At 44.5% G+C, this 27982-nt stretch overlaps 1 protein-coding gene across 1 annotated transcript in view; it reads left to right on the plus strand.

Moving 5' to 3' along the window:
* Positions 1 to 27785, plus strand: part of GAP43 (growth associated protein 43) — a 58539-nt gene extending 30754 nt beyond the window's left edge. Inside the window, exon 3 of the mRNA XM_018074739.3 lies at positions 21795 to 27785. Coding sequence (XP_017930228.1) covers positions 21795 to 21883 — 89 coding nt within the window. The 3' untranslated portion in view covers positions 21884 to 27785. The remainder of the gene's footprint in view (positions 1 to 21794) is intronic.
* Positions 27786 to 27982: the final 197 nt, after the last annotated feature.

Consider the following 27982-nt stretch of genomic DNA (forward strand, 5'->3'; position numbering starts at 1 on the left):
CTTCCATCTGCTTGTGAATGGGTGATATTCTTAATAGAACCACCTTCTAGTCATTAACATCATTTTATCAGCAGTGCTTATGGTTTCATCCACATCAATCCCTCGAACCTCTCTGCTCGGAGAGGCCCATGACAGCCATGCTTGCATGAAGCTTTTAGACGTGTCAGCCGGTTCAGACTCATATAGTAAGAGGATCAGGTGGGGAAAGGGAAGTAAAGGCCCTGACAGCTCAGTGAGTGAGGACAGAAGAGAGGGTTGAATGCCAAGAGTCACTCTAGGAGGTGTTTTCAACTCTTTCCCCTTAGAAGGGGTGAAAAGTTTCAAGAGGCAAAAGTGGGCATTTTTGACAGAGGTATATTGTTTACAAACCATAAAGAAGAGTTTGTTTTGAATTGTAATACTGAGTTGGGCAGAAACTGAATCAAAGAACTGAGAATATTTTTCTTTCTTGTTCTTTGCTTTCCTTATTTTGTCAAAGAAAAATAACATAAACAACAAAAAAAATGGTTAGATTGGGTAGACACCACATGAAAATCAGTTAAGAGGCACTGCCAAGCAAAACTGACCTCCACATCAATGAAACACAGTTGTACAGGGAATTCTGCATTCATTAGCTTTTTGGGGGAAAATGTAGCATAGCATCTTGATATTCATAAACATCCTGATGTAAATTTTAGAACGCCTCAGCATCCAGTCTTGTACTTATTGATGTTTCTCCATAATTTCATTTGGTCCACTACTTCTCCTCCACACATTAGAACTCCCACTCTCTAATTAGACTTTCAAGCTTCATAGCTAACCCAGGGCTTCCGACTACTGTATTCCTGCTCAACAAAGTGGAGACATAGGAAAGAACAGATATCCAAAAGGACAGATTAAGTACTGGGAGAGGAACTCATGCAGAACATTTATGATTTAAGGTATGGGCAAGGGGAGCAGCCTTCAAGAATGTGAGTCTAAACTGATTATACACAACTACAAAGAGTTGTTGGTTTTACCTCTGCTCATTTATAAGTTCCTAGAAATAAGCCTTGAAATGCATTGTCCCTGTTGGCTTTTTGGTCTCCAGGTCTCCAGCTCTTTGTTCTTACTTTGTGTGATAAGTTGAGTGGAAACATAAATGTCATGTCATTTGTGAAATATAATTTGGAATGCTGCATGCTGTACTTGTGTTGGTTTTATACTTGCCAAAGGTATAAACATCAATGGCAAAACCAGAACAGAGTGAATCAGTGTTTTGGGGTCCTCTGTACAGAGGATAATGAATGTTAATTACCTTTTATTTAAGGCTTAGGGTTGCCTTATTCCTAAACAGGAATGATTCTACTTTGAGTTAACATTCCATTTTTACTCAGATTAATCTGCTCTAACGGATAGAAGTAGGAAAATTATAGTAACAGGCTACTTCATTTGCTTAATTTTACCTGTTTTGAGTTGCCACTCATCAAAGAATGGTTTATTTCTATGCAGTGTTCTGAATAATTTACAGATATCTTCCCCATGCTCTTGTTGGCTTTAACATCATTTGAAGTGGTCAACCATTCATGGCCACATTATTTGAAGTGGCCATTTAAATGTATGATTTAATATGCATTTGCATATGATACTATTACTTATGTAAATATCTATCCAGCAGAATAAGTTGGAAAATCTACAATCAAATATATATTTAAAAATGAGTTTTCAGTGGTTGAGTGTTAAAGACCAGTATCTGCATCTATTTATACTTATTCAGTATGCATGCAGTAATACTCAAGCTTAGCAATGTTTGCAGAAAGCAAACAGGAAAGGTATGTGGCCAGAGTCAAGCTGATAGCCTCTTTAAAATGTTAATGAATATAGATTTTTTTCCTGAATTCCTATTCCAGTATGATATCAGCCTTCCAGTCACAAACCCGAACAGCTGGCTAAGTGTCCCCAGAGTCATTCAGGAAAGAAATGCAAAAAGATTAGATAGTCTTCTTGTCCATCTCCCTGAGGATGCAGGGCTGTGCTCTGCAATACACTCTACAGCACAGTGTTCACAATAGTAAGAAGCTGCTACTTCCTTAAAGAATATTCCTCTAAAGAGCATCATCACATTACAAAAGTACCACAGACAGGAAATATTTCCTTACAGAAAGTCTGTGTTTTCTTTTTTACTATCTTCATCCTGTTACTCTCTCTCATCTCTTTAAACCTCTCTGTTTCTCTCTTGGTGCTTACTCTTTCCATAGACTTAAAGACATTTGCCGTGTCTTGACCTTTCTCCCAGACATCCCCCAGCAAATGCAGCACTGGTAGTTGCTGGCATGGCTGTGATGGTCATTCATGAAAGAGGGAGGGGGCTACCAAACTTCTGCCACTCCAGCACTCCTGCAGCCCGGGGACAGATCCTCTTTCAGCTTCATCAGTCCCCTTGGCTTTCAAAGGTCATCTCTTATCATTTCTGTGATCGAAGGCTGGCACAGTAGTATGCAGTGTCAGGCTGCCAAAAATAAATCAAATTGGCTCCTAGCCAATGTCATCAGTTGGCTGGTTGCCACGGCATGTTTGGCTGCTACTACCGTGAGGTGTGCCGACCGTGCTACTTCTGTGCAGCGACGTTCACCTGCCTTGAATTTTACTACAGTGGCTGTATTGTGTTATCTGTGAATACCTTCCCCCTTGCTCATGTGCAAGCATGAGCAAAAGGCAAGGGCATTTAATTTATATCCAGAAGAAATTTTGCCTTTGCCTAAGGGCTGGATGAAAAAAAAAGAGGAAGCAGGGAGAGGTATAACTAGCCTGATAAAGACAAGCACAGTTTTAAATGCTTAATATTTAATGTTTCTGAAATGGGGGAGAGATGGAGTGGTTCCTTGTACCAGCGAGTAGTTCCCTTGACAGGGTTCATCTCTCCTTGTTATTCAGTTCCACGTACTCTATCTGTTGGTAATGGCTTAGGAAATGGCTTGAAGCAACTGTCCTGTATCCAGTATTAGTTGGTCTGGAACCACAGGCATTTCCAGTTGTATGGTAGGGCAGTTTCTAAGCAATCCTCAATGTACCAAAAAGTATATGGAAAAAACAGATGAATTCCAAACTGGGTAAGGCATGAAAAGAGTGAGTGGGCTTTGTTCAGTGGCAATGAAGGATTGATGCAAGAAGGACAATCTCTTAAACCTCTTCACAGTTTTTGTTGGATGAATAGCATGGCAAAAAGTTGTCTTCTCATCTGAGCTTCCTTGTCTTAAGTTTATAGGTTTTCTTGTTATGATCCAACCTTTGCCTCTTTGTGTTGGTATTATGCTTAGAGAGGCTTGCTTATATCTCTCAATCTACTCAACAGGATAAAATTCAAATGTGGTAGGGAGGAATTTATACATTGCATATGGATGAGGAAGTGAGACTTATTTTAATTGTTTCATTGGCTTAAATCCAGAGAGTCTCCATCAAAGTTACCAGAAAGAGTCTATGTTAGTGCAGCTTTGAAGTGAGATCAGCATCCAGCATAGCAGACTGTGGGAGAAGATGGGCTACTATGTACTTTACAGGGAGGAGAGGAGGTGAATGTCACACAATGTTCAATTCTCTTTGTACTTTCACAAGTTTTCGAGTTTCACCTCCAAATTTGGCTGGCTCTTACATCAAAAGCACTCTCATTTTGTCAGGTAAGAATACAACAAAGCCCAGGAACGTGAAAGAGTAAATTGTGCCTAAGGAAATAAAAGGATCTTCTTTTGTTGGGAAATGAAGAAGAATGCTTTTTCCTGGTTGATGAAATAGCTTTACAGTGGAGAAGCTTCACAGCTGAAATGAAAATCAGCCAGGTGACAATTGCTTTGCATATAAGCGGACCAGCAGTTCCCCCCGGGGTCCTGTATCCTGCAAGCAAGGAGCATTGGGAGGCACAATCTTCACTTCATTTCCTCAGAGGAAACAAGTCCCTATGGATCCTTTTTCATGGTTTAGAATTGAATCAGTTCTTTGTTTTCAGTTCAGTCACCATATTGATGAAAGGACAATACTTGCTGCACTTAGGGAGCACTGGCTGCATAAAGACACTGTCTATTGTCTTGTAGCAGCTAGAAGGTACAGCCTAAGCAAGAGGATTGCAGTTGTATGACTTGAAATTTCAGTCTTGGCCCATGGGTAGCTGGCATGAGGCAGAACAACCTCTCTGACATTCCTGTTTCATGGAAGCTTATCTCTGCTGCTGCACCTGGCAGCCAAGGAAAGCAATGCAAATACAGTAGTCTTCCCATGACTGCCCCAGAGGGAACAAATCTAAGCAAGGATGCCAGCATTTTCTTGTCTGCAGTACTACTCCAGGAACAAAGTAGGAATATAATTACAATTTAGATTACTTGACACATGCTGGAGTATGAAGTGTATGTCTAGTCCTCAGTTGCTCTGAAATTTTTAATCTTTGCATTGTGTCTACATGGGTATAAACATTGTGTAGGTATTTCACAATCAGGTTTGCATTGGTGCAAATAGCCATGTGAGGGGCAGGGGCAGAAAAGTGGACTGTCACAATTTTCCTACACTCAGCATGCTACAGGTGCAGGATTTCCTCCTCTGTTGCAGTGAAATACTGCCTCTTGTCCCATGTGTGCCTCAGGTCTGCTGCTTCCTAACGAGATGCAACTTGCCCCATATAGGTGGGAACTGTACTAGTGGGCTAGTGGTGAAGCAGTACTTGACCTCTTTTAATAAAATCTTAGGCGACACTAAGCATATTTACTGATTAAAAGGTGTGGGCTGACTCTGGATAAGGCCTCTTGAGGAAAGAAGGTTAACCACTCTTTTGTACCAAAGAGGTAACAGTTCTTTTAGAGCCTCAGTAAGAAACGCATGGACACTCAGGGCTGGTTTACTGGGTTATTTTGAGAAGGGTGCAAATTACAGAAAGGGTGACAGCAGTCTTTCATCCCTTATGATGCTGGGAACTGCAGCTGTTGCAGTATCAGACAAGGCCCTCCTCATTGATCATGGCATGCTGCACAGAGTTCCTGTTCATGGAGAGGGTTGACCAGCCTCACTATTTTTCGCATTTTTTATGGTATTCTTCCAACAGAACAAAGATATCAGCCTTGAGCCTATACAAATCTGAACTTTCTAGATGATATATCAGGGTTTGCACTCTTACACGTCTTCATAGGGAGGAGCTCCTATGAGCCATACATACAGATGATATTGTTTAGGGCAGTGCATACTAATGTCATGGTATGTGCTCATGTTATATGGTAGTCACTCATGCTAACATGTGGCTCTCTACAGCCGAGACCAATGGTTAAACTCCACCTAGATTTTGCTCAAAATCACTTTCTCATTACAAGGTTTTTCACGGAGGCTCACTGCATCTGCAGTCAGTTCATCTTCAGAAAATGCTCTGAAATCTCTACATGGGAGGAATGCTTTCTACCATAAATGACAACTAAAATTTCTCCTGAGAAAGGTTCAAATAGCAGACCAGCGAATAGTCTATACAGACAATGAAATTTAGGTGGTGACTGTTTGCTGTATCTGCCAGAAGTGCTCTGCACTACTGCCAGTGTCATCTCTTTACACTAGGATCAAGTAGGCTGAACTTTTCAGATAGATATAAGCTTGCAGAGTATCAGCTGGGATTTACAGCTCCAAGGAGCAGAACTTTAAAGTAACAGTACCGACTGTAGTACAGATGGCTGCCAAGTGCAGAGGAAAAGGATTTGGAAAGTTCACCAGGTCGGCACAATCAGATTGGTTAAACATTCCTCAAGAGCTGTGTAATACGTGCATTAATACTGGATTATCAATGCCAGTGCAGTGATCACTTCCAATCTCCATGGAAATTCCATGAACTCTGTCAAGGTGAAGTTGTACTCACAAGGATCCTTGCAAATAACTGGTAGAGAAACATACAAGTTGCCAAGCCAGGTCAGACCTAACATCCATTTATTGTACTTCTCACAGTAGCTAGCAAGAAATACTGCTATGGGCAGATCTGGGGTAAACTGCCTCTCTACTACTAGGGCTCATCACTGTCCTCTACTGTCTAGGATTTGGTTTAACAGGTAAAGCATGATGTGTTCTTCTCTCTTTTGATGCTAATATAACTGCAGCGTTATATCATGTATATATATATATACATATATATATAGAGTATCTGATTGACTAAGTGTCAGCAGCTTCCCCAAGTCCAACCAACTGTACAATGCCCATAAAGTTCTGTGATAAATTGGCCACCACTGCCTTAAATATCTTTCTGTACTTGTGCCACGTCACAGAAAGAGCAAAAGCTTCTGATAGCCCTACTTTATGTAATTGATTATTGTATATAGCATCATATAATATGCATTTATGCACAGAGGGCATGGTACCATATCTCTTGCCATTCATCTCTTTCATGGAGAAAACAAAAGCAGTGCTTTCAATTGCTTTTTTATATGAAATTACTCCCATGCTTTTTAGGATCTTTGTTGCTTTTCTCTGCACTCCCTTTAAATCTGTGAATCTCCTTTATGAGATGGAGTGACAGATACTGTTCACACTAGTCCAGAAAAGGCTGTACTTCTATACACTTATTTCCAGGAAAGCAATATTTCTTTCTTTTTCCTTGTCATCCCATTTGTTATGCACAGCAACATCTTTGCCTTTTGAAGACAGCTACCCAGTGAGCACTGATGACTGCAGTGACTTGGGAGTTCTCCTCTTTGTAAAGACACTGCTGAAATATTTTATTCAACCATATGATGATCTGTGAGACTGGGGAGTGGCCAAGAGAGCTAAGGAAAATGTAAGCAGTGGCAGAAGGCTTACAAGTCAAGCCATGGGCATCAGCTCTGTGGAATAGTTTCCACCTCAAGTTCTGGACCTCCAATAGACCTGTGAAAGACCATATTACAGCTGAATTTGAACAGGTCTCTAGACATAAGTTATTCTCAACAGTACACTCATGCTGCAAGCTTGACTTAAAGAAGGGCTTCCTTATTCCCTAGCTTTCCTATCTGTTTGTGTTAAATGTCTTTCAGGCAGAAAATAGAGGAGACACTTTAAAATAAGGTGTGTGGGAAACCCAAATGATGGAGAGTACTATTATCATGTGCTTAGCTGTTCTCTGAAGGAGAGTCCAGTCTGGTTTTGTGGGTTACCAGAATTGCGGCTTTCTTCCTAGTTCTGTATTCCCTGCTAAAGGCTCCTTTTACGTATCCTTTAGCTCTAATGGCCTGTACCATGTAAAGAGCCTTAGCTGTATCATCACCAAATGTGAATGTGATCTGTGGAAATGTTTCCTTTTTCTTTCTGTGTCCTTAGTTACATCAGTGTCAGCATGGGACACTGGAACAGAACGGAAGATCTCAGCTGAGGTCCTGGCAGTCAGGAGTCCCTGTTGGACACCTGCCCTTTGCAGGGCTGAGAGTAGTCAGGAAAAGAACTATGGAAAGCTGGACAGTGTCCAGAGATGTAAAGGAAAATGTTCTTCCCCTAATGACCGGAAAAGTGAGACTCAATGCTTCATGCAAATAAGTCTTAGATAAAGGTCATAAGGTCCCAATTATCCACTGTTCAAAGAACCACACACTTTCTAGTTGTACCTTGAGGCAACAGCAAATGAGTCCTCTTTTCATTATGAAAGAAAGCAGAAGGTGGAAGACACTATTCAGCCTCTCCATCTTCCTTCAGCAAAACACTGTAATTGGGAATGCTATTAAAGATAACCGGATATTACCTGTAACCTACAGGGGTTAATGAAGAAGAAAATCTCTCTGACATTTGGACAATGCTAAAGTGGTGCAGTGCTACAGAACCATAGCTGACAATGCATTGCATGTACCGGGAAGGGGATAGGAGAGCAGCAGCAAGAGCTGTGACCTTTATGAAGAGGATTTCCCAGACTTTGACAAAGCTGTCTTAGCAGCTGTGAAGAAATATTTCAAGGACCTTGATAACCATTTGACTTGATAACCATTTGAAGAGATGGAATAAGGTAGAAGTAATTTAAAGTTGGGGTGATGGCAAGTACTTTTAAAAAGTACTTTTTAACTGGAGGCATGCGTTGATTTGGAAATGACAAAAGCCTCTAAGAGGGAGGTGTGAATGAAAGCTTGTGTAGACTAGTTCCGTAACTAAGGCCCATAACTAGGTCTATAACTCCATAATTTGTAGTTTTCAAATGATTATAGGACTCCATTCCCTTACTGGTTGTGGGCTTAGAAATGAAAGTATGTGTATTCCAGCTTAGACATCCTGTGTTACCTACTCTACTTATGTAAGGCTAGGATTTCACCTGTGATTTCAGCATCGGTGTCATAAGTAATTCAGGGTAATCTTCAGTCATCAGTGCTGAAACAAGGGATATGCCAAAGGAGACCAAGCTCTGGGATGGAGCCTGCCCCACTGCACTTCAGAAAGATGTGTGAGTTGAAGGAGTCTGTGGTCTTATTCTTAGATCTGCTCACAAATGGTCTCACATATGTTTCTTCCCCTGGAAGGGACTCAGTGCAATATTGTTATGTTGGTCTTCTGCTTTCCCTTGTTGTCAGAAGAGATGAAAATCCCCCACATCAGAGGGTTGCTGTGAGTTTACCTTCAGTAAGGCTGCTGTAATTTATAGGAGCAGCAATTCTGTCCGGCCCTTTGTCTGCATTCTCAGTCCGTTACTCAATTGGTACGCCAGAGATCCAGATGGTGGAAGAAAGTAACTTCTTTATTGCCAAACACTGAGCAGGGAGTGTCACCTAGATCTTGCAACTCTGTGCCACACCTGCTCAATCCTGCATCTGTCCCATGGAAGAGCTCCTGTGTTTAGCATGGTCATTCAGGGTGCTGCAGGTTTGCAAGAAGTGAGACTGGTGGGTGTTTGGAAGATGCCTCAGTAGTGCAAGCAGTTTCGGCGCATGCCTTTAAGCTTATCTTTGGGGTTGAAGGTGTGTTGCCACAAAGCCATCCCAACACTACCACCATGGCTTCGTTGGGAAGACTTACCAGTGTGGCCAAACATGGTGCCAGGCACAGGGACTGAACTTGACATGGCACAACCTCTCCCAGACACACCGGAGGCTCACCAGGAAGGCAGGGGGAAGATATGCACAGCACTGCTGCTGAGCAGCAGACTTTGGTCTCAAGAGACACTAACCCAGCACTGTTCACTGCACTCAACAAAGAGACAGAAAGTGAGAAAGAAAACATGTCTTTTTCCCTCAAGGTAGAAAACGTTCTTCATGGCTGAAGACAAATGACTATTAGAAAGATGAAGTCACTGATTTTTACATCAGAGAAGGAGAAAATTCCAGACACTCCTAACTAATGTAGCATACAACTACTTCTTATCCTCATTTCCAGAAAAACATATACACATGGTTCTCCCAAACAGAGGAGTAAAGTCTTGTTGCAGTTCAAATCACAACCACACAGGGCTTCTGAGTCTGTTGGACTGGAATTTTTTTGTGAAACTCTTTTTTTCATTAAAGAACCCTTTAATTTTTCAAATGTAAACATAATATACCAGTACCAGGAATTATGGGATTTGTAGATTAAAGCAGTAAGAGCAACCTTTACGTGCTTTTAAAGTAGCTAGCATGTCAGGGTTGGGTACTCCCTCAATGGGACAGAAGACAAGGTGGGGCCATGCCTTATGCTAGGAAGCTAAAATCCATTGGGCTGCTGGACAAAGTTTCCACTGATCCCTCCTGCTGGAGCTATTCCACTTTGTATAAATTATTTATTATTTGCTGGAGCCAGGACGTGGAGTTTGGTCTCCCCTATTCCAGATGAGTGCATTCACCACTACTCTACAGAGTCCATGTTTTCCTCTGGCCCAATGAATATTTAATGACTTATGGAAGTGGAACAGCTCCATCAGGAGAGGAAGAGTAAGAGAGACATGTTCATTCATGTGGATATCTCACAACATCGCTCTGTGACCAGCAGGCAAGACCCAAGCCAAGGACCTTGGCAGCAAATAAAATCAGCTGGAGGACCAGGGGAGACAATATGAGCACGAAACACTGGGGTGCCACTTCCTTCGTCTCAGTGCCATTTCAGAGCAATTTCAGAGCAGCTCAGGCCTGGTGAGTTCATGTATCGTACAAGGCCCTCTTCTTGTGACTGCAATTGTCAAAATGATGGTGCCCAAGCCTAAAGTATGGGCTGTTCCACCTGGGCCAAAAACTTAGAAACTCTGCAAGTGGGACCTGTGGTAACTCACAGTCTCTGTGGACCTGTGCAGAGCTAAGCTTCATGGCAGGCTTTGGCTAAACAGTGAGATAGTGAAGGAGCAGCTGCTGCTTGGCCCTACAGCTGAGCCAGGGCTACCTTGGCTGGAAGTGTTAGCAAGGGACAGCCAAAGCAGTGCTGAAATGCCTTTCGATGAGGGAGAGAAGCTGTGTTTTTGTCGAGTAGCTCAGCAAAGGGCCATCTTAGCCGCCTGGATACTTTTTCTGCCATAGAGGGCAGTACTGAGGAGCTTCAACTTTGCTGTTGACAATCCAGACACACCTGCTGCTCCGCAGAGGTGATGCAAGCTGGCCATGGCACAGCTGGCTCTGCTTGGGGCATTGGGCTGCCTCTCTGTGCCCCTAGGAGGTCTCTCCAGCATTTGCAGCTGTCCCACTGAATGCTCTCGTGTCAAGGCCGAATTCATTAACCGCCTGATTGAGTTGTTATTGTGAAAAGCCAATTAAACCAAGATGGCTACTGTGGGACAGTCACATTGGTTCGCTTGGTGCAGCACTAAGAGAATTCAAAGACTGGGAAGTCCCTCTCAAACTGGGAGAAATGGCTCTAAAAACCAGTTTAAAAATAAAAAAGGGGCAAATAAAAACCCCAACGAAAACCCCCAAGAACCAACAAAAAACAAAAAACCAAACCAAAACAAAAAAACCACTACCAGACCACCAAACTTGCCAGATTTGAATTAAAATCAGAATTAGTGATGCTAGCTGCTGCCACCTTCACAGGGAAGAGTGGTCCTGGCAATAAGAGCACTCATGAACAGTTTTGCAGGTAGCTCCTTGCTTCCCTCATGCTGTGCAGCTTGGCTCTCTGAAAATGACCAGTGCCTGGCTCAGGGCTGCTCTACACTTCCTTTCCCCTAGAGGTGACCACTTACCGAGCAAGCATCACCACACAGCCCAACCTCCCATCTGAAGTCAAACTGTGACTTTTTACCTCCCAACCCTTAAGCTTTCTCATGGGTACCCCAAGGGATGAGGCTACAAACTGAGGAGGATCTGGCCTTTGCAGGATGATCTGGTGAAAGTGTCCACCTGCCCATCCAGTTTTGCAGGGCAGGTGCTGTGACCCCTAATCTTTCTGTCTGTGGAGGGCTGTGATTAAACAGTCCCCGACAGGGGATTTCTAGAAGATAGGAGGCTTGTTCTGCACCAGTAATGCCACTTTGTGTTGTCTTGAAGTGGGGATTTCCCCACAAGTGCTCTTAGTTCAAAATGCCTCTCCATGTGTCTGGGCTCTCAAATCTCCTCCTGTTGAAATGAAAAGCAAAGGCTCCCAGGAGCTTCATTGGGTACAGCATGAAGCCTGAACTGCCTTCTAGAAAGCGGTGTCAGTGTTTCAGTGCCCATTCTGCATAAAACACATTTGAGATTCTAAGGGTGTGCACACCAGCTGTGCTTTTGAGAAATATTAGTAATATCTTTGATGCAAAGAGCTGGTGTTGTTGATGTTGCAACTGCTGTAGACAGTTATCAAGAAGATGGCTGTGGAAGGACGGACAACAGGCACTTAATTAATTTCAGAATCCAATTTACAGAGCCTTGGTGTATGATGATGGACAGAAACAAACTAATGATCTCTAAATGAAATTTCTCCTTCATTTAAACACAAAATGAGAGGATGGCAAAGGGAAGAAAAAGAGACATTTTATGTCCTCTCCTTGATTGTAATTCCCTGCCTTCAGCTAGATCAATATCATTTCTGCTGGAGATGGAGTCTGCCTCTGGTTTCCATGGCAATGTGGTTGTTGGAGGCTTGCAGGCTCCATGAATCCCCAATTTATCAGTCTTCTAGGCCTTAATAATGGAGACCGGCAGTCAGGCAGCTTATGAATGGCACATGTCTTTTGGGCTGGGGGAAGGGAGGTGGGAGCGTGGTTTGTAGTAGGGGCTGCAGCAATTTGTTTTCCTGCCACCGGCAGCTGAAGGGGGAGGAGTACAAGGGGAGGAGCAGTGCATTAATTCTGGATGCACTGAAGGAATTTCTAGACCATTTTGCTGCAATTATGGAAGATTTCCTCCTGTAGTTTCTTTTCTCTGGACAGCTTTGCCGGGGAAGGGGAGGAGAGCAGCCTCACAGCTGGTCCTGAGTAAGGAGGTGGGAGCTGTAGGTGGAGAACCCAAAGGCTCTATCACTCTGCATGTTTCCTTCCTCTTCTTAACCCTCTTTATTTCAGGATCAGCAGTGCGTGAATGCCAGCAGTCTGCCACAGCTTCAGGTTCATTTTTATCCCCCTACTGATCCTACCACAATTGCCAGGCTGATCAGCAGAGCTGTAAGATGGGCAGACCTCTGAGGACCTGATCTGTCTGTCAGACTTCTGTCACTTGCTGGGCTATTCTCTGTGCATCTGCTAGGCCTCTCCAAATCCAAACCTGCATCCCCAAATGCTGTGACTTTCCTCCCCTGAATTAATTACTTTTCTAGGAATGTCCTGGTTGTAGAACAATCGCTATCAGTCACTTCAATAAGGTTCAATTGGCCTGTATCTACTCAGGGTATTTTCATTTCTTCTTATCTTTCCTCTGATTTTCCCTCTATAATCTCAGAGGGTAGTCACTCTGAAGAGGCTAAAGAATAAATGAGTGTGTCTTACAAAGACTTTGTTCTTCTGTCCCTTCACATGCTCTCTATTTCTCAACCATCATCCAGAACTTAACCCAGCAAGGGAGAAAAGATGGGTGACTCAAAATAATGCAGTTGCATGAGATGGGGACATCCTGTTTTCCAACACATATGCCAAGAGCAGCTGTCAACTGTTATATTCCACAGCTGGAAGCAAGTTAAAACCTCTATTCAAGCTGTTTGAATCACAAGGTATTTAAGGAATTCAAAAGAGCACCCTTTCTGGTCTCCAGGACCTGTGTGAAATCAACATGGGCAGGGCAGGGGAGGAGAAGAGTAAAGAATATCTTATGGGTGATTTCTTCTTAGGTTTTCCGCAGGTGAAGTAATGAATGCTTTTCTTCTGCCTGCCTTCCTGTGATGGCTCGGGGAGTATTGCTGAGATTGCTGCACCTCCAGTTTTGGATTGAAATTAGGACTTCATGGAATTTCATAAACAACAGGCCCAAGGCATCACACCTCTGAAAGTGTGGCTGAGTGCAGAATGGCTGGTTGAGGTGCTGGAATGAAAAGCCAAGGTGACTCAGCCTCCTGGGTACATCACTGGCTTTTGTGTGACCATAGCCCAGTTCTTCATACTTTGCTTATTCTAAAATGCAAATAAAAGCCTTTTCTTTCTTCACTGGGGTGCCACAAGGATAAAATACCCCCATGATTGTGAGTTAGGCTATTGTTGAGGTGATGAACTCCATATAAATACTTACATTGCTGGCTGCCTGTAACATTCTGGGAAGGTTACAAGGGAGACAGCTCTTGATGTTCACGAAGGTGTGGGTTCATCCTAAATGTATGATCTGGATATTATATACTGTTATATCTTATAGGTCTGATACAAACTTGATATTGTATCTAAAAAGACTAGTACACTACCTTGCTGGAAAGTCAAGGAGTGGATAATGAAGAACTGTGATCCGAGTGTCTGCAGAGGCATCTTTGATTCTGGGTCACCTTTTGCAGGAGATGGAGGGGCTGGTAGCTTGGAATTGCTCCTGGAGGGAGCCTTTCTGGTTCATCAAGGCAGCTGAGCAACTGATTGTGCATCAGATCAACTCTGACTCCAGCTGATGGCTGGGGACACGCTGCACAAGTCACTTCCCATTTCTCCCCTTCAAGGTCCCTGGCTGTGAAGACCATGGAACATTGGTAGGAGTCTGCTGAGGTCACAGCACCTTTCTGCATGGTAGGAAGCCACTCAATACCAGTGTAAAACATCTGCCTCCAAGGCACTCTCATCTCCAAAGAGCTCTTTTACCTTGCCTTTGGCCACTGTACTACGCAGCCTTGCACTTGCCCACCACTTTCTGGTGCAATAAAGCATCCCCACAGAAGCATTGTGACAATTCACACTATTGGCCAGGTGGGAGTACCCTGTCCTCCCCGGAGCTGCCTTTGCTTGTAGCTGTCAGAGTGACTGAGAGTGGCATTGTTAAAGAAGATCTCACTGTCTGAAAACCAAACCACTCTGGTAGACTTGTTCCAACCCTAGCTAGATTGAAATTGCCAAGTTATAGGTACAGTACACGGGAAGTTTGGGACAAAAGTGCTGGTAATAGGCAGCAATAATTGAATAGTCAGAGGTATGACTGTCATTTTTCTCAGCCTCCAGGCCTGGCTGCATCCATGAATGTGGGAAGGAAATGGCAGTGGACGAAGGAAGAAGAGCCACTTCTTTCCCATTCTCCAGGGAGGAAAAATATTTGCAAATGTAGCTGTAACAGAGTTAACACCTCAAATTCACAAGGAACACCCTCCCTTTTCTCTCCCCACCCTCTTCCTCCATCTCTCCCATTTCTCTGGAGACCTCACTGCTCCCTCCTGTCAGCCAGAGTTGGGGAGTTTCCGTGGCAACCCGGCAGCTGGTGTCTAGACACTGTGAAAGATGCTTTGCATTGGAGCTGTGAGCCTGACTCCCCTCAGCACCCCTTCCCCACTGCTGCGCACCCTGAGTATCTCTCCCACCACTCCTTCCCTTTCCATCTACTATGCACATGGATGCCAATGCAGGGCTGGATTTCCACGGTGGTGCTAGAGGAAGAAAGGCACGAGGTGGGATGAGAGGGCGAGGAAATCCCTAAGCCACTGTCTCTTCAGCCTGACAAAGCGCAAAGGCATTTGGGGCGACAGAACTGGGGCTGGCTGTCCTCTGAGGATTCAGCAGGATCAGAAAAGGAGGCAGCTGTCCAAGCTTGGACTGAAGTTATCAGCCATGGGACTTGCAGAAGTTGTTTATTTTTCTCTCTGATGGAGCAACTGAGCCATTCATACATGGTTCTGAAACAAAGATGAGGTGGTCTAGGAATAGGAGGCTCAAGCTACCGCGTATTGTGGCCATATTAACTGTTTTGGTTTAACCTTAACAGTCTGCTTTGCCTGCTTCTTTCCCTGGACCTCCTGCCTGCTACTTGCACTGGGGACATTCCTCCCCATCACGCTGTTGCAGGGTTTGCCAAGGGTATGCAGATCTATCTCCCACGTGCCATGTGCCCACCAGGACCCCCAGGCCTCACAGGAACCAGGTGGTACCCTGGGTCTGTCTGTAGCAAGTGAGGTCTGGGAGAAGTCAATCCCCTGGACCAGACACAGTCACTTACCTGAAACATCCAATTTCTTAATTTCTCAGTGTTTTACTGGGGCAGTGTAAGTCTGCCAGTTTTCAGAAGCAGTGAGTGGGGAGGGCGTAGGATTTTAGCACTGCATATGACGCATCGTAGGGCTGACTGCAATGGGCTAACATGGATCAGGAAGAGAATTGTGTAAGCAACAGCTCTGAACCTGAAGTGTGTCTTGTTTCAGCAGTCTCAGACCTACCATCGTCTGCCTGGAATAGGCTTCTGGCTGGCTAGAAGGACAGATGGATTGGGACAGATGAATCAAGCTGTGAAGCCTGGATCCAAATCTGGATCCAAATGTCATTAAAACTAGGAGAGGCTTAGGTCAGGGATTTTAAATGGAGCCTTCCAGTGCTCCTTACCCTCCAAAAAAAAAAAGTCTCTAAACAGAGTCATCTCTGGGGCAGATGAGATCTCCTTAAAACAGGGCAGGAAGACCCAGATTAGTATTTGGAAGCAAAGTGAAGACCGGATGAGGAACAGATTTTCAGATCCATCTCTGCCTAAGCTGTAGTTGGCAAAGGACAGAGAAAGGAGGGAGCATGAAAAATGCTAGAGAAAGAGCAGTGTCTGCATAGATCTGGGCAGTACTTTAGCATGAATGCACAAGAGAGTTCTAGCTGCACAATCAATATCAGCAATAATTATGCAAACAGAGAGAGAGAGCAGCAAAAGCAAAATCCCTGCATCTGTATTAGAATCCCAGAGTGTTGTGCAATTTCTCTTCTCTTGGCGTTGGCTGTGGTAATTTAAAGATCTGCAGTGGAACAGAGACAAAAAGGAAAACAAAACCCAAGCCACCAGCCACAAAAGAAATGATCATCAGAGAGCTTGCTGCTACTATGGTCATAAGCTGATGACTGCTCTGATTTAATTAATCTTGGCGAGTCAGACAGGAGCTGGGCAGGTCCCAAGAGACAGTGTTTTACCCGGAAATCCACTCAACCTAATTTCACTAATGTAGGGCAGTGGAGGGACTTGGAGGGGAGCCTGCACACTCAGCCATTAGAGCACAGCGTAGGCAAAGGCAGCTGGAAGTACCACCATCCAGCAAAACTGCTGCTTGCGTGCCTGCTTCAGCTTTACAGCAACCAGAGCTGCATATGTTCCAGGCGTTTGCTCCCCAGCAGGGCTCACAGACATGACTCTCACCCTTTCCAGGAAATAAATGGAGTGCTGAGGAGCAGGAACTCTCTAAGACCCTATTTCAGCAAGGATCCATAGTTCATTCCATATTGCTACTCTTCCATGGGTAAGGCTGTTCCCTAGCAGGTGCCACCTGGAGCTGTAGGTATGAAGCATCTCTCTGACACAGACCCCACAGCCAGGAAGCAAACACATATCAGCCTGTCCCACCATGCTGTTTTATCCCTTAAACAATTCTGCAGTCACAGCTTAAGGTTTATCTGAGGCTGCCCAAAATGTTTCTCAACTTGGCTGATCCATCCAGTGTGCTAGGTGGAAGTGAGATTGGTGGCAGCTCAGCTCACAGATGCTTGCCTCTTTGGCAAAATTATCCCATGCTATAGGATGATTTGGACTGCAGCGTAGCTTTCCAAAGACTGAAAAAACCAAACTAAAATCTCAAAATTGTGTCAACGGGGATGGGACCACAGGACTGGAATAACCAGTAACAGTGCAAGTAATGACTGGTGTGCATTTAGACAACTGTAAGGGTGACGATTGCGAGCACAAACTAGGTGGGGTTTGTTGATGGTTTGGGTTTTGGGGTTTTTTTAGCTTTTTGACCTAACCATTCTTGCTTTATCCTTCAGGACTGAATTTCTTTTTGACCCCTCCTCAGGCTTGTTTTGCTTTATATTACAGCTCTGCCTCCCCTCCTGTTCTGTTTCATCCATGCGTGCACATCTTGAGTTCTCATTTTGTGAGTTTTGCTCCCTTTTGCTCTGTGGCTGGAATGCTCTAGGACAAATGTGGATGTCTCCACCTTCACTTGTTACAGATGTAGATGTTCCCAGGCTGCAACTCCTCTTGTCCTAAAGTAGGTATCTAAACAGGACAGGTTAATAGAGTCCTAGAAATGTGATGTTTATTTCCACTAATTAGAAGGGAAGGAGAGAGTAAGAAGATCAACTAGAGATGTCTCTGTGTACATCTGCAGTTAGGTGAGATGTCTATCCCCTTTGACCTCAATTTTCTCACTTCATGGTCTCATCATGAGCATATTGATGCTGCCCAAATCCAGACTCACCTGAAGAAAGAACTGACTGCTGTTTTGTCCCCTGCTTATTTTGTCTCTTGCGAGGACACGGGGGACTCTGATCTTGCAGAAGGAGATCTCACAATGTTCAGAAGGGAGGCAGTTTAGATAGGTGGAAGTTTGGCTTCCCAGGATGAAATGCTTTTGTTTCTCTAGCAGGGGACAGCTTGAATTCTCATCTGCTTTTTTTTGTCAACAAAGTGCAAAGTGAATGTACAACACCAAGGCTGTGCAGTTCTGTCTGTATAATGGCATCTGTCCACTACAAACCCACAGGTGCAGCAGCCTAGAGTTCAAAAAACTGGATGATAAAGACTAGTATTGGATAAAAAGCAAAGTAAATAATATTCTCTCTGATGTATAGAATCCCCAGGATAGCTATCTACTAATCTCCCCAGGGATACCTTGCCCTCCTTTGCTGGGACACTGAAAACTAGGCTGGAGAAAACCCCAGAGAACAACACTACAGAAATTGCCTGCATCAAACAAACTGGTGAGTCAGATAAACTGTCTCACTGCTTGTTGTGAATCAAAAACTGCTATTAACTTGGCCTGATGTCAGTGGGTTTGTGATGCATTGCTCCCATTGCACAGAGCGAATCCTCTTCTTACTGACGTGGTTTAGCAGTGCCACAGCTTGAAATTTATTTTTTTTTTTGTGCTGAATTCTTTATTCTTCATGATATTGCTTCTTGCTAAATTTCATTACTATATAATAACACCAGGTTACTTCTTTCCCCCCATCCCAGAAATCAATGAAATGCTGCTAAAACTGCTAGGAAATAAGACATAGCTTAGCATGGTACAGTAGTACATAGAGTATTTTCCCTTATTGCTTCAACACCATGCAAGAAAAAAGAGGGATAGCGATTCACTGAATTTTGTATGATAAGTCCTATTCAAAAAGCTAGACTTATACTTGTGATATCCACAGTCCATCATTTGGTTTGTATGATTCCTCTCTCTTGACTTGAATATGTGGTGAAGTGACTTTAAATTGTTCCTGCTGCTCCATGGCCTCAGAGTCAGTCCAGGCTCTTTCATCCACAGCAGAAATCAGTGCAGTTTCTGGGCTGCTTCAGCAGAGTGTCATCTGCCTGCTGCTGTCTGCTCCCCAAAGAAGAGTAATGGAGACAGTGAGGCACCTTTGTGCAGTTCCTCTGCCAGCCAGGGATCTCTAGGCGCCACGGGCACTCCCTGGAAATCAGATTTGCCACTGTGGTGAGTTAACAGGGAACAAAACATGGCAGGAAACTGTGTTTAAACCTGCCTGCTTATTAAGCAAGAACAGCACGGAAACACTGTGATGTACCCCACAGCACCGAGGTTGCCAGCTCCCCCACTTTGAATGTGACCAGATTTCCTGCCCATCCCTCCAGGACAACTGTCAAGAGCTTACTAGTGTAGGAGCAGGACCACACTTTCAGCTGCTGATGCAACAGGGGCATCTGTGTGGCTTAGTGGTTCGTATGTCTTGGCCAAGGCACTCGGCAGCACAGCAGGTGTGCAGGACACCCCAGTGTCTGTCTGTCCCTGTGCTTGCTGCGTTACGGGCCCGTCTATTGTGCTGTGCTAAAGGAGGCTGTGGGACTGCTGGCTAAAACCTGTGCATATTTTCAGTAGGAAGATACAAAAAGTTTTAAACACAATGACATACAGTGTCAGGGCTTGTGTTCCTGAAGCCACATTACCTATTCTTTGATGCTCTTTTGCTTATCTTGCACATGTTGAAAAAAAACAGAAATTCTACTTTACTAGGATCTGTCTGTCAGGGCTTTATAAGAAACTAGGCTTTGCTGCTGGCTAACAATAGTCTTTTGGCTCAAATTTAAGGGTAGATTGGTTGTGCATTGGGACTCTACTCTTAACTTCATAATTCAACGTCTCCTCTATGAATGTCTTGGAGAAGAGCAGGATTAAAAGGACTCCCCTCCCTCCCAGGGATCAAGTCATTCAGGAAAATTAACAAAATTAAAAATTAACCCAAGCTGGCCTGCTTTGCCTTACAGTGATACTTGCATCCCATTTTAATCAGTAGCCTATTTTGTCTTTGATCTGTTGTGGTAGCTGTACCAGATGCAGATGGAGTCCCTGAATAGGATTTTGTTTAGCTGTTCAGTATCAAGGGAAGGAAAGTCCACAGATGTTTTTGCTGACAGAGGTTTTGCAGGTGCAGTGGTTCAGGCCATTGGGATGTTCCCACAGAATTTTTTACCTTTTGGAAAATCAGCAGTCATAGTTTACTAAGATAAAAATTATATGAAGGTACAGAAGTAGTCTTTAATGAAGATGATTCAGGGTGGGAAGTTACACACATCTCAGAGGTGATTCATAAGGAAGTGGTGCCTAGGAACATATTGAAAAGCTAGGCTAAGAGCAGAGGGGGAGTGGGAAGCAGAAATGCACCTACTGCTAGTATTGGAAGCAAATACAAGTCTGCCATCTGATGGCATCAAATGGACCAGGCCAATATGCACGAATGGTGTCAGTAAGGAAAGTTTCACATCCCAATTAGCATTCTTGCTGAAGCTAAACATGAGTATGAGGATGCTAATCCTCACAAACTAAACACTGGCAAGTGCACATCTGTATTGTTAATCTGGCAGCACAGACCATGCTGTGATTTTTGCATACGCCAACTAGCTTTGCCCCAGACAGGTCCCAGACACAGCCACCCCATTCTGGAGGATAAGAGAGTTTTGCATTATGGACATAAGCTGTGTGGTGCCAGCTGGCCTCCGGGCCGGGGAGCAGTCCCTGGCCCATTTCATTTGCTGGTACTTTGTAATCTGATAGCTCATCAGAGAAGCCAGGAACTATCCAGGGACCCCACAGTCCTCTCTGAATTACCACTGGAGATACAGTGATGCTACAGAGGTATGTCGAGTGCCATCAATTCAGGTTTGTGTCATACCAATGACATGTGGTCTGTCCCACACCACCCAACCCATCAGCACTGATTTCTTTTCCCTGTTCTTTATGCCAAGTGTGGAGTGATGCTGTCTGCTTGACCTCTCCATGGGCTGTGTGTATGTGTGTGTGGGAGGGGGAGTCAGTGAGAAATGGGGAGAAATGGTGATGCAGCAGACCAGCCACTCCAGTGCACTAAGACCCTTGTGCTTTATTCTGCCTTACAGCCCTGCAGCCCTGGGTCAACCATCACTTTGTCCTGTAAAAGCAATCCACACAGTGCACGGACTGTTTCTCAAAGAGGCCAGAGAACACTTTAGTGTACCCTGATCTGAACATAGTGAGAGCTGGTCAGTAGAAACTCAGGGGTAATTAAATCTCTCATGCTGCAGTGAAGGAGACGGTGTCTCAGGCTAAATGAACCCAGCAGTGAAATCACTCCAGCTTGAGGGGCACTCCTTTTGTTTGCCTTGTTCCTCTCAGCTGCCTCTGCCTTCCCCTGGGTTCTGATCCTCTGTCTAGTTCTTTGTGGGATTGTTCCTAGCATTAGTTTTAACTTCTTACGTGAATGGTGTGCCAGAACAAGGTGTCTGATTGACAGGCAGCTCAGCCTCCAGTTACACTCACTGCTTCCCCCCAGGGCAGCTTTGCTTTTGAAAGGAGAGCTCAGAAAAGTGGAGAGATGTGGCAACCTCCTGGATGAAGGCTCCAATTCTTGAAGGCTAGAGACATTTCTCTAGATCCTCGTTCAGTGTGACAGAAGTCCGAGTTACAGGTTACTAAATTTTTCCCTCTGGCTCTTGCAGGCTTCAAGTGTTTATAAGAGTTTATTCTTTGTGACCTCTTTAAGTCTTGGCTGTAATTAAGGGACAACAATTCAGCAGTAGTTGGTGCAGTTAGTGGGTTCCATAAAAAGGTGTGTGATCCAGTCGGTAAGCCAAGAGCCTAATAAGTGCATCTGATGACATGAACAGTGGTTACCTGGCACATCAGCAGCAAGCAAGGCAGCTCCTTCCAGTTGCACATGCTTTTTGGCTGAAGGTGTTTTGTGAGAGCTACACACTTGCCTGCTGTGCTGGACCCTGGTATGTTCTTTCTGTGCTGCAGAAATGCCAGGGACTTTGAGACCTGGGTCACTTTGGGGAGAGAGAAGTCTGAAGCCATGCAGTCCATTATGCAGTGGCTGTGTGCACATGCAGGATGTTCTAGATCATGGCTGACTAACCCTGGACCATCTCTTTCCCCACTAGATGCTGTAGAAGAAACCAAACCTACTGAAAGTGCCCAGCAGGAAGAGGTGAAAGAAGAAGAGAGCAAGGCGGACCAAGAAAATGCCTGAACATTAAGAAATGACTCCCCATTGCCCCTCCCTCCCTCCCCCTATCCTCTATCCTTCCTTCCCACCCCAATCTTGATCTCCCCCCTTCCTGCTCACATCTGTGAGCCTGTCTGTCCCTCTCCCACTCCCACTTAAACCCTTTTTCTCTCTGTGTGGCAAACATTTAAAGAAAAAAAAAAAGCAGGAAAAATCCCAGTCAAACAGTGTGGCTTAAACATTTCTTTGTTTCTTGGTGTTGTTATGGCGAGTTTTTGGTAATGATGATCCAATCATTTTGGGAAAATTCTTGCACTGTATCAGAGTTCTTTGACCTGGCGCGTGCGTGTGTCTGTCTGCCCACTGCGAGCGCGCTCTCTCTCTCTCTCTCCTCTCCCTCTCCTCTCTCTCTCTTCTCCAAGTGTGTGTGTGTGCAATGTTACGTTCATCCGAGGAGTCCAGACTTACTGAGTGAGTTAAAACAAAAGAGGGAAAATAATTCTTTTCTTCCTTTTTCAATGTGATGGAATGAACGAAAGAAAAAAAAAAAACAAAGACCCAACACTACAAACAAATGAAGGAAAAAGAATACTAAACCCCAGTTTGTTTTCAGAACTAAAACAACAACAACTAAAAAATGTGCCAATTAGCATAATGCTTGGCTCCAGGCTCCTTTTTCAAACTGAAAATAATTCTAATAAATGAGAATAATGATCATTAATACCACCGTGTCGCATTTCTATGCTGCTGTACATCCTGCTGACCTGTGGTCTCTGGTTGGCCACTTCTTGCGTGGTCCAGCTGTGCTTCTTGGCCACCAGTCAGTGACTGACTGCTCTCCCTGGCACTGCTGAGGGGATTTTTAAGGGGAGCAGGCTTGGATTTTGAGCGAGATGTTAGCACTGACTAACATAAATAACGAAAGTCGCAAAATCAGTTTTTAGGAAAGAACATGATAAGTGGCTCTCTAGGAGACCTCTAGGCCCTGATTTGGAAAACTGTGGTGACCTTGGAGAGATGAGCCTGCAAAGGGACCTGCTTTGATCCATGCTGAAGGTCTGACCCCTGCCAAGGGGTGCACCAAGGGCCATGAGGGAACAGGGTCCTGGGGCCTGAGCTTCCCCCGGCAGCAGGATAATGGTCACCCCTTTGGGCTAGAGTTGGAAAAGTCACTGCATAGCATAGTGTGGCCTTCCAAAAGTGTTCTATTTGGCAAAATAAATTGGGCCAATGCATTGAATAAATAGGCACATGGGCAGGATGAGGTCTGGTGGTGTAAGAGCCAGTCAACAGCACTTTGAGAAATACCTATTCCTGCTCCCTGGTGAACTCCAGGATGGTTCACTCAGCTCTAGCAAAGAAGTTTTTAGCTGTCATTTATGGCCAGGGCAGAGCACCGCGTCCTAAATCTCCACCACTGCTTTCCACAGGGTGTGTGATCTTCCCTGGTGCATGTCTGCCTGTCCCAGTGGAGGACTGACAGATGCCAAACCGTAAGCCTGCGCAACCATCTGGGTCTGCTGCTCTGTTTATGAGCTGTGAGAGTGAACAGTTAAAATATATTTAGTAATAACTGGACTTTAATAAAAGCCCACTTATTGGCTGTTATTGCTCTGTCACTGCCCTGATTATGATCATGTACTTTCCCACCAGCTCTTGCATGATTTCCTGGCTGCATTGGCAGTCACAGCCAGCAAACCCTGCAGTGTTACTCTGTGATGCTGCAGGGCCATGATTAAATTGCCCTCACAGCAGTAACACCAAAAAGATGATTATGCTGACAGCTCCAATATCCCTTGGTGGCTGATGCCTCTTGGAGTGGCAGCTCCATGGCTTTCAGAGGGGGCTGGCTGGCCCTCCCTGCCCTACTCGTTTGTTCTCCTCCATCTCTTTTTTGGAAACAGGGAGAAAAGATGAACAGAGTCTCCTCAGAAATGATCGCTTTGAACGTAGCCTGCTCACTGCAAGTGCCATCAAAACACGTCAGGATTCATTTAGATGTGCTTCCTGGCATTGTGTAGAAATAAGAGAGAGAGAGAGAGACTGGGAATATTTTTTAAAAGAGAGGGAAAGAGAGAGTGGGAGAGAGATTGGACAGAGAGTTTTAAAAACAGGGATTAGAGAGAGGAGGGGGGGGAAGATTTCTGAGTGGATAGATGGATGATAGGGAGAGAGAGGGGAGTATAGCTAGAGAAAGAAAGATTAGAGTGAAAAAGATGAGAGAGAGACAGGAAGAAATTAGATAATATGGAGCAATAGATGATTGATAGAGATAGTGAAACGTAGCTAGCTAAAGTAGATTAGACAGACTAAATAAGTAGAAAGATGGGCTGACTGACAGATAGGTATTGTGTCATACTTCATAAATGATATATATGCTAATATTCCCATGTCATGATGGGTGGTAAACCCTGAGACACCTTCCAGCCTGACCTCAATTCAGCAAATGTAGCGCAGACATCAGGCATTGCTTGGACCGTATGTCAGGTCTCACCACCCCGCCCGTTTTCTGCTGCAACAGCAGCAGGGGTGTGGATGGTGTCTGGGGAGGGAGAGGGCTCTGACGGACACGGGGGGCTGAGGCATAGGGAGGAGAGGTGTAGAGTATGTTTGCTGTTCGTAGCACACAAGGTGCCCAGCCCAGCTCAGACATTGCAGAAACCCCGTGTCTCTAGCACTGAGTTGAGAGAACTGAGGTTCAGCTCTCAGGATTTGTGGGAGAGGTGTTTGGGAGGAGGCAGGAAGGAGAGAGCACAGTTTTTGTTTGGCCTTATTTCCTGTCATGACCATTTACAACAGTTTTCTTAAGGACTGTCTTGCCTGTTTCCTCAAAGACCATGTGGTCTCCCTGCTCTTCTGACTTCGGATGCCAAATTTTTCATTTTGCCTCCAGTTTGCTATTACTATTTTTAACTTTATAAGGAAATGAAAACTGCCTCTCATGTCTTCCTGGACATAGGCCTTCCTCCCTCCTCAAAAAATTAAAAAACTTTCTCTCCCCAGGGATGTTTATCTTTGTATTTCGCATGTTGCCTCCCCCTTGGCCGATGGTTGGGGCATCGCGCGTGTTTTGTCACCGTTCGTAAGAACATACTTTGCCATGTTGCTTAGAGAACAAAGGGTTGGGTTTTGTGTTTTGGTTTTTCCCCTCCCACAAAGAAAATGGGGTATGTGGTTACCAACTGCAAACCGAAATAATTTAAATAATAATTCCTCTCCCTTGGTTCCAGTCTAAAATTTCTAGCTGTAACCAAGCACCCCCTATCTTTCTTATTGTACCGTGTCCTGATCCTGCCAGAGAGTCAGGGCAAAGAGAGCGTGAGAGAGAACACAGAGACAAACCCTGCCTTGAGCAGGCAGTGGTTTAATGTGTAATACACAAGATTTGTATAGGAAGCTGGGCTGTCTTCAGGGTACAGGAAGAGAGCAGAGAAAAGCATTTGGATTTCCTTGAGTTGCCTCCTCAGTCAGATTTTCAAAGGCTAAAAGGAAACAGCATGAAAGATGTAGCATGGGATGGAAACTGGAAAGAGAACAAGGGTATTTGAGGAACAATTTTTCTAGCAAAATATCAAACGAGCTGAGAGCAGCAGAAGAGGCAGGAGGTCCCAGAAGTAAAGAGTGGAGCAAAGAGTAATCAGCAGAGTAGTTGAAGCTTTTCTACTAGTCCTGATGTGACAACCAACAGTAATTCCCCAGGGAATATATATCTCATTCTCTCTCCCTGAAGAGAATATAACTTTGCCTGGAGGTGTCTGTGGTTGTTATTTTATGTATGGAAAGGGAAGGGCATGTCAGAGTGACTCACACTGGGAATATTGTACCTGACCTCACCGTGCAGTGCTGTGGAAATTCAGGGTCCAAGAGGGGCTTTTTCCATGCCTCTGTAGTAAGACACGCTAGTGACCCACAGCTATACTGAATGCTCGTACCAGCTGTAGGCCAGCTCTTGACATTTCACTACATTTCACTAGACTAAGCCTTGGAAAAGTGAAAAAAAATTTCAACATAACCCCCACCTCCCATCAATGCAGTAGATCGTTCGCATGGATTTGGTCTGCTTTGCAATGCTTGTGGCATCCTGACTATCTGCACTGATAGCATATAAAACCCCACAACCCTTGCAGTAGTTGCATCAGCCAAGGAGCTTCCCAATGAGCCACATTCCAAAGGGAGGGGAAGGGCATTCTGCTAAGATCCCTTCAGACCCAGTGTTTTCCAACCCTAAACCCTAATGCAGCCCCATGAGAGGCCTTAGCTAGAAGTAACTCACCTGTGGTGACCACATAAACACCGTAGCTTGGGAAATGTGTTACTCTAGGTGAAAGAAATGGCCATGACTGAAAGAGAGGGATTTAGAAAAAAAAGGAAAGAAGAAAAAAAGGAAGAGGGAGTTCATAGCAAACTCCCCATGAGAGTTATTTCTTTTTTCTTGTGGTCTCCAAACAGCAAACTAGCACTTGAGACTTTTTGTCTGGTGTTTGTCATAGATGTTTTCGGAAGGAAATGGAGTGGCTGTGGTTTGCAGAGGTGGAGGGAAGGGTTTGAATGAATGTTTTTGTGGTCCCTCTTGGCTAAGAAGTCCGCTCGGTGGTCACCTGCAGCTCAGCGATGCCAGAAGTGGTGTTGGGGGTCCTCTTCCAGGCCTGTGCTCAGATTCCCTGCTTTTCCGCATTGCCACATTAGCACTTTCACTGGATATTTAGAGCACCTCAGGACTGGTTCTCCTCTCGCTCACACCGGGGTAACTCAGGAGTCGCTCCACTGGAACCAGTGGTGTTAATCTGGTGTGAAAATAGTGCGAGAGGAGGATTCAACTCCTCGGGGGGTAATTTCCAGGTCCCCGAGGGGGAAAAAAAATCAATGGGAGTTACATGTCTAACTGCCACTTGTGCCTGTGAAAGTCTGCCCCTTATCTACCTATATGTATATAGGGTACAGTTTTCAGAATAACCTAAGTGACATGGGCACTTGAGAGCACACATTTCACTGGCTTTCAAAGAGATGCAAGTTCCTAAGGCCCAGATGCTGAAGGATGTCCAAACTCCTCTCTGCAGTGCATTTGGGGGTCTCAGGCCTGAAATTCTCCAGTCATTTCCCAAAGTGGAGCTGAAGATCATGAGTCATTTAGGTGGTTCTGAAAGCGCTACCCTCTATCCATTTTTCAGGGTGTTGATCTCAGGTCATGTGCGAGCCTGCATTCTTACCTACAATGCTTTATTACTACATTCCTCTGTTGAGCAATATTTGAAAGAAGAGGTGAAGGTTGAGATTTGCAGAACAGGCTAGTGACCCCAGTGGCTCACGTCTGGAGTGCCCAACTTGAGAGACACCTCACTGGGGTCCAAGCCACAGGTCCCCTGTATGCTCTGAACATCAAGATTCATGTATTACACACCCAGAACCACTGGCCACTTCCAAAAAAATAAATCCCAGCCTGAGACCTAGACTACTCTCACAAAAGAAAATCCCAGGTGAACCGTTCACTCAATAGCTTGGTTTTTCTGCTCATGCCTGTTCCCAATGAATAAAACACATCCCTGTGCATCACCTAAGCCCTATTTTGAGGAGTTACACTGGCATACAGCTGAAGTAACACAGTAGTAAATCGGGGCCTGAAGAAGGTGGCTACAGCCTAGAGAATATCAAGAACTGTGACGTGTCTGGAAGCTAATAAGAGCAGAACTTGACGATTAGAGCGGCCCATTTCCGATGCTCTTGTGTGAGGATCTGGAAAGAGTCTCTCACTCATTGTACTTGTGCATTATGAATGTGTCCATCTGCAGAGATCTAATGTACACATATGTCCTGAATATTGTCCTAAGGTTGCAAGCTTCAAAAATGAGCAGAAAACATTCCCGAGAAGTGAGAATAATACAGATGTCTGTATTTGAAAAATTGGTTCAAATAAAGTCTCTCACTTATAGATATGTGTAGTTGTGTGCAATTATTTGCTCCTGGAACAGAAATTTCTCCCTTGTGTAGGATTTCAGTGCTTTTACAAAAAAATCTCATTCCGGTCTCCCTTGACCTTCTCAGTCAAGTCCTACTACTGTGGAAAGAAATGCCTTCTACTTATCCTGTCTGGGTGAAAAGCTATGTTAAAATGAAATGGTGAGGTAA

This window comes from Manacus vitellinus, unplaced genomic scaffold (assembly GCF_001715985.3).
Source record: "Manacus vitellinus isolate BGI_N305 unplaced genomic scaffold, ASM171598v3 scaffold_28_pilon, whole genome shotgun sequence".
NCBI classification, from domain to species: Eukaryota; Metazoa; Chordata; class Aves; order Passeriformes; family Pipridae; genus Manacus; species Manacus vitellinus.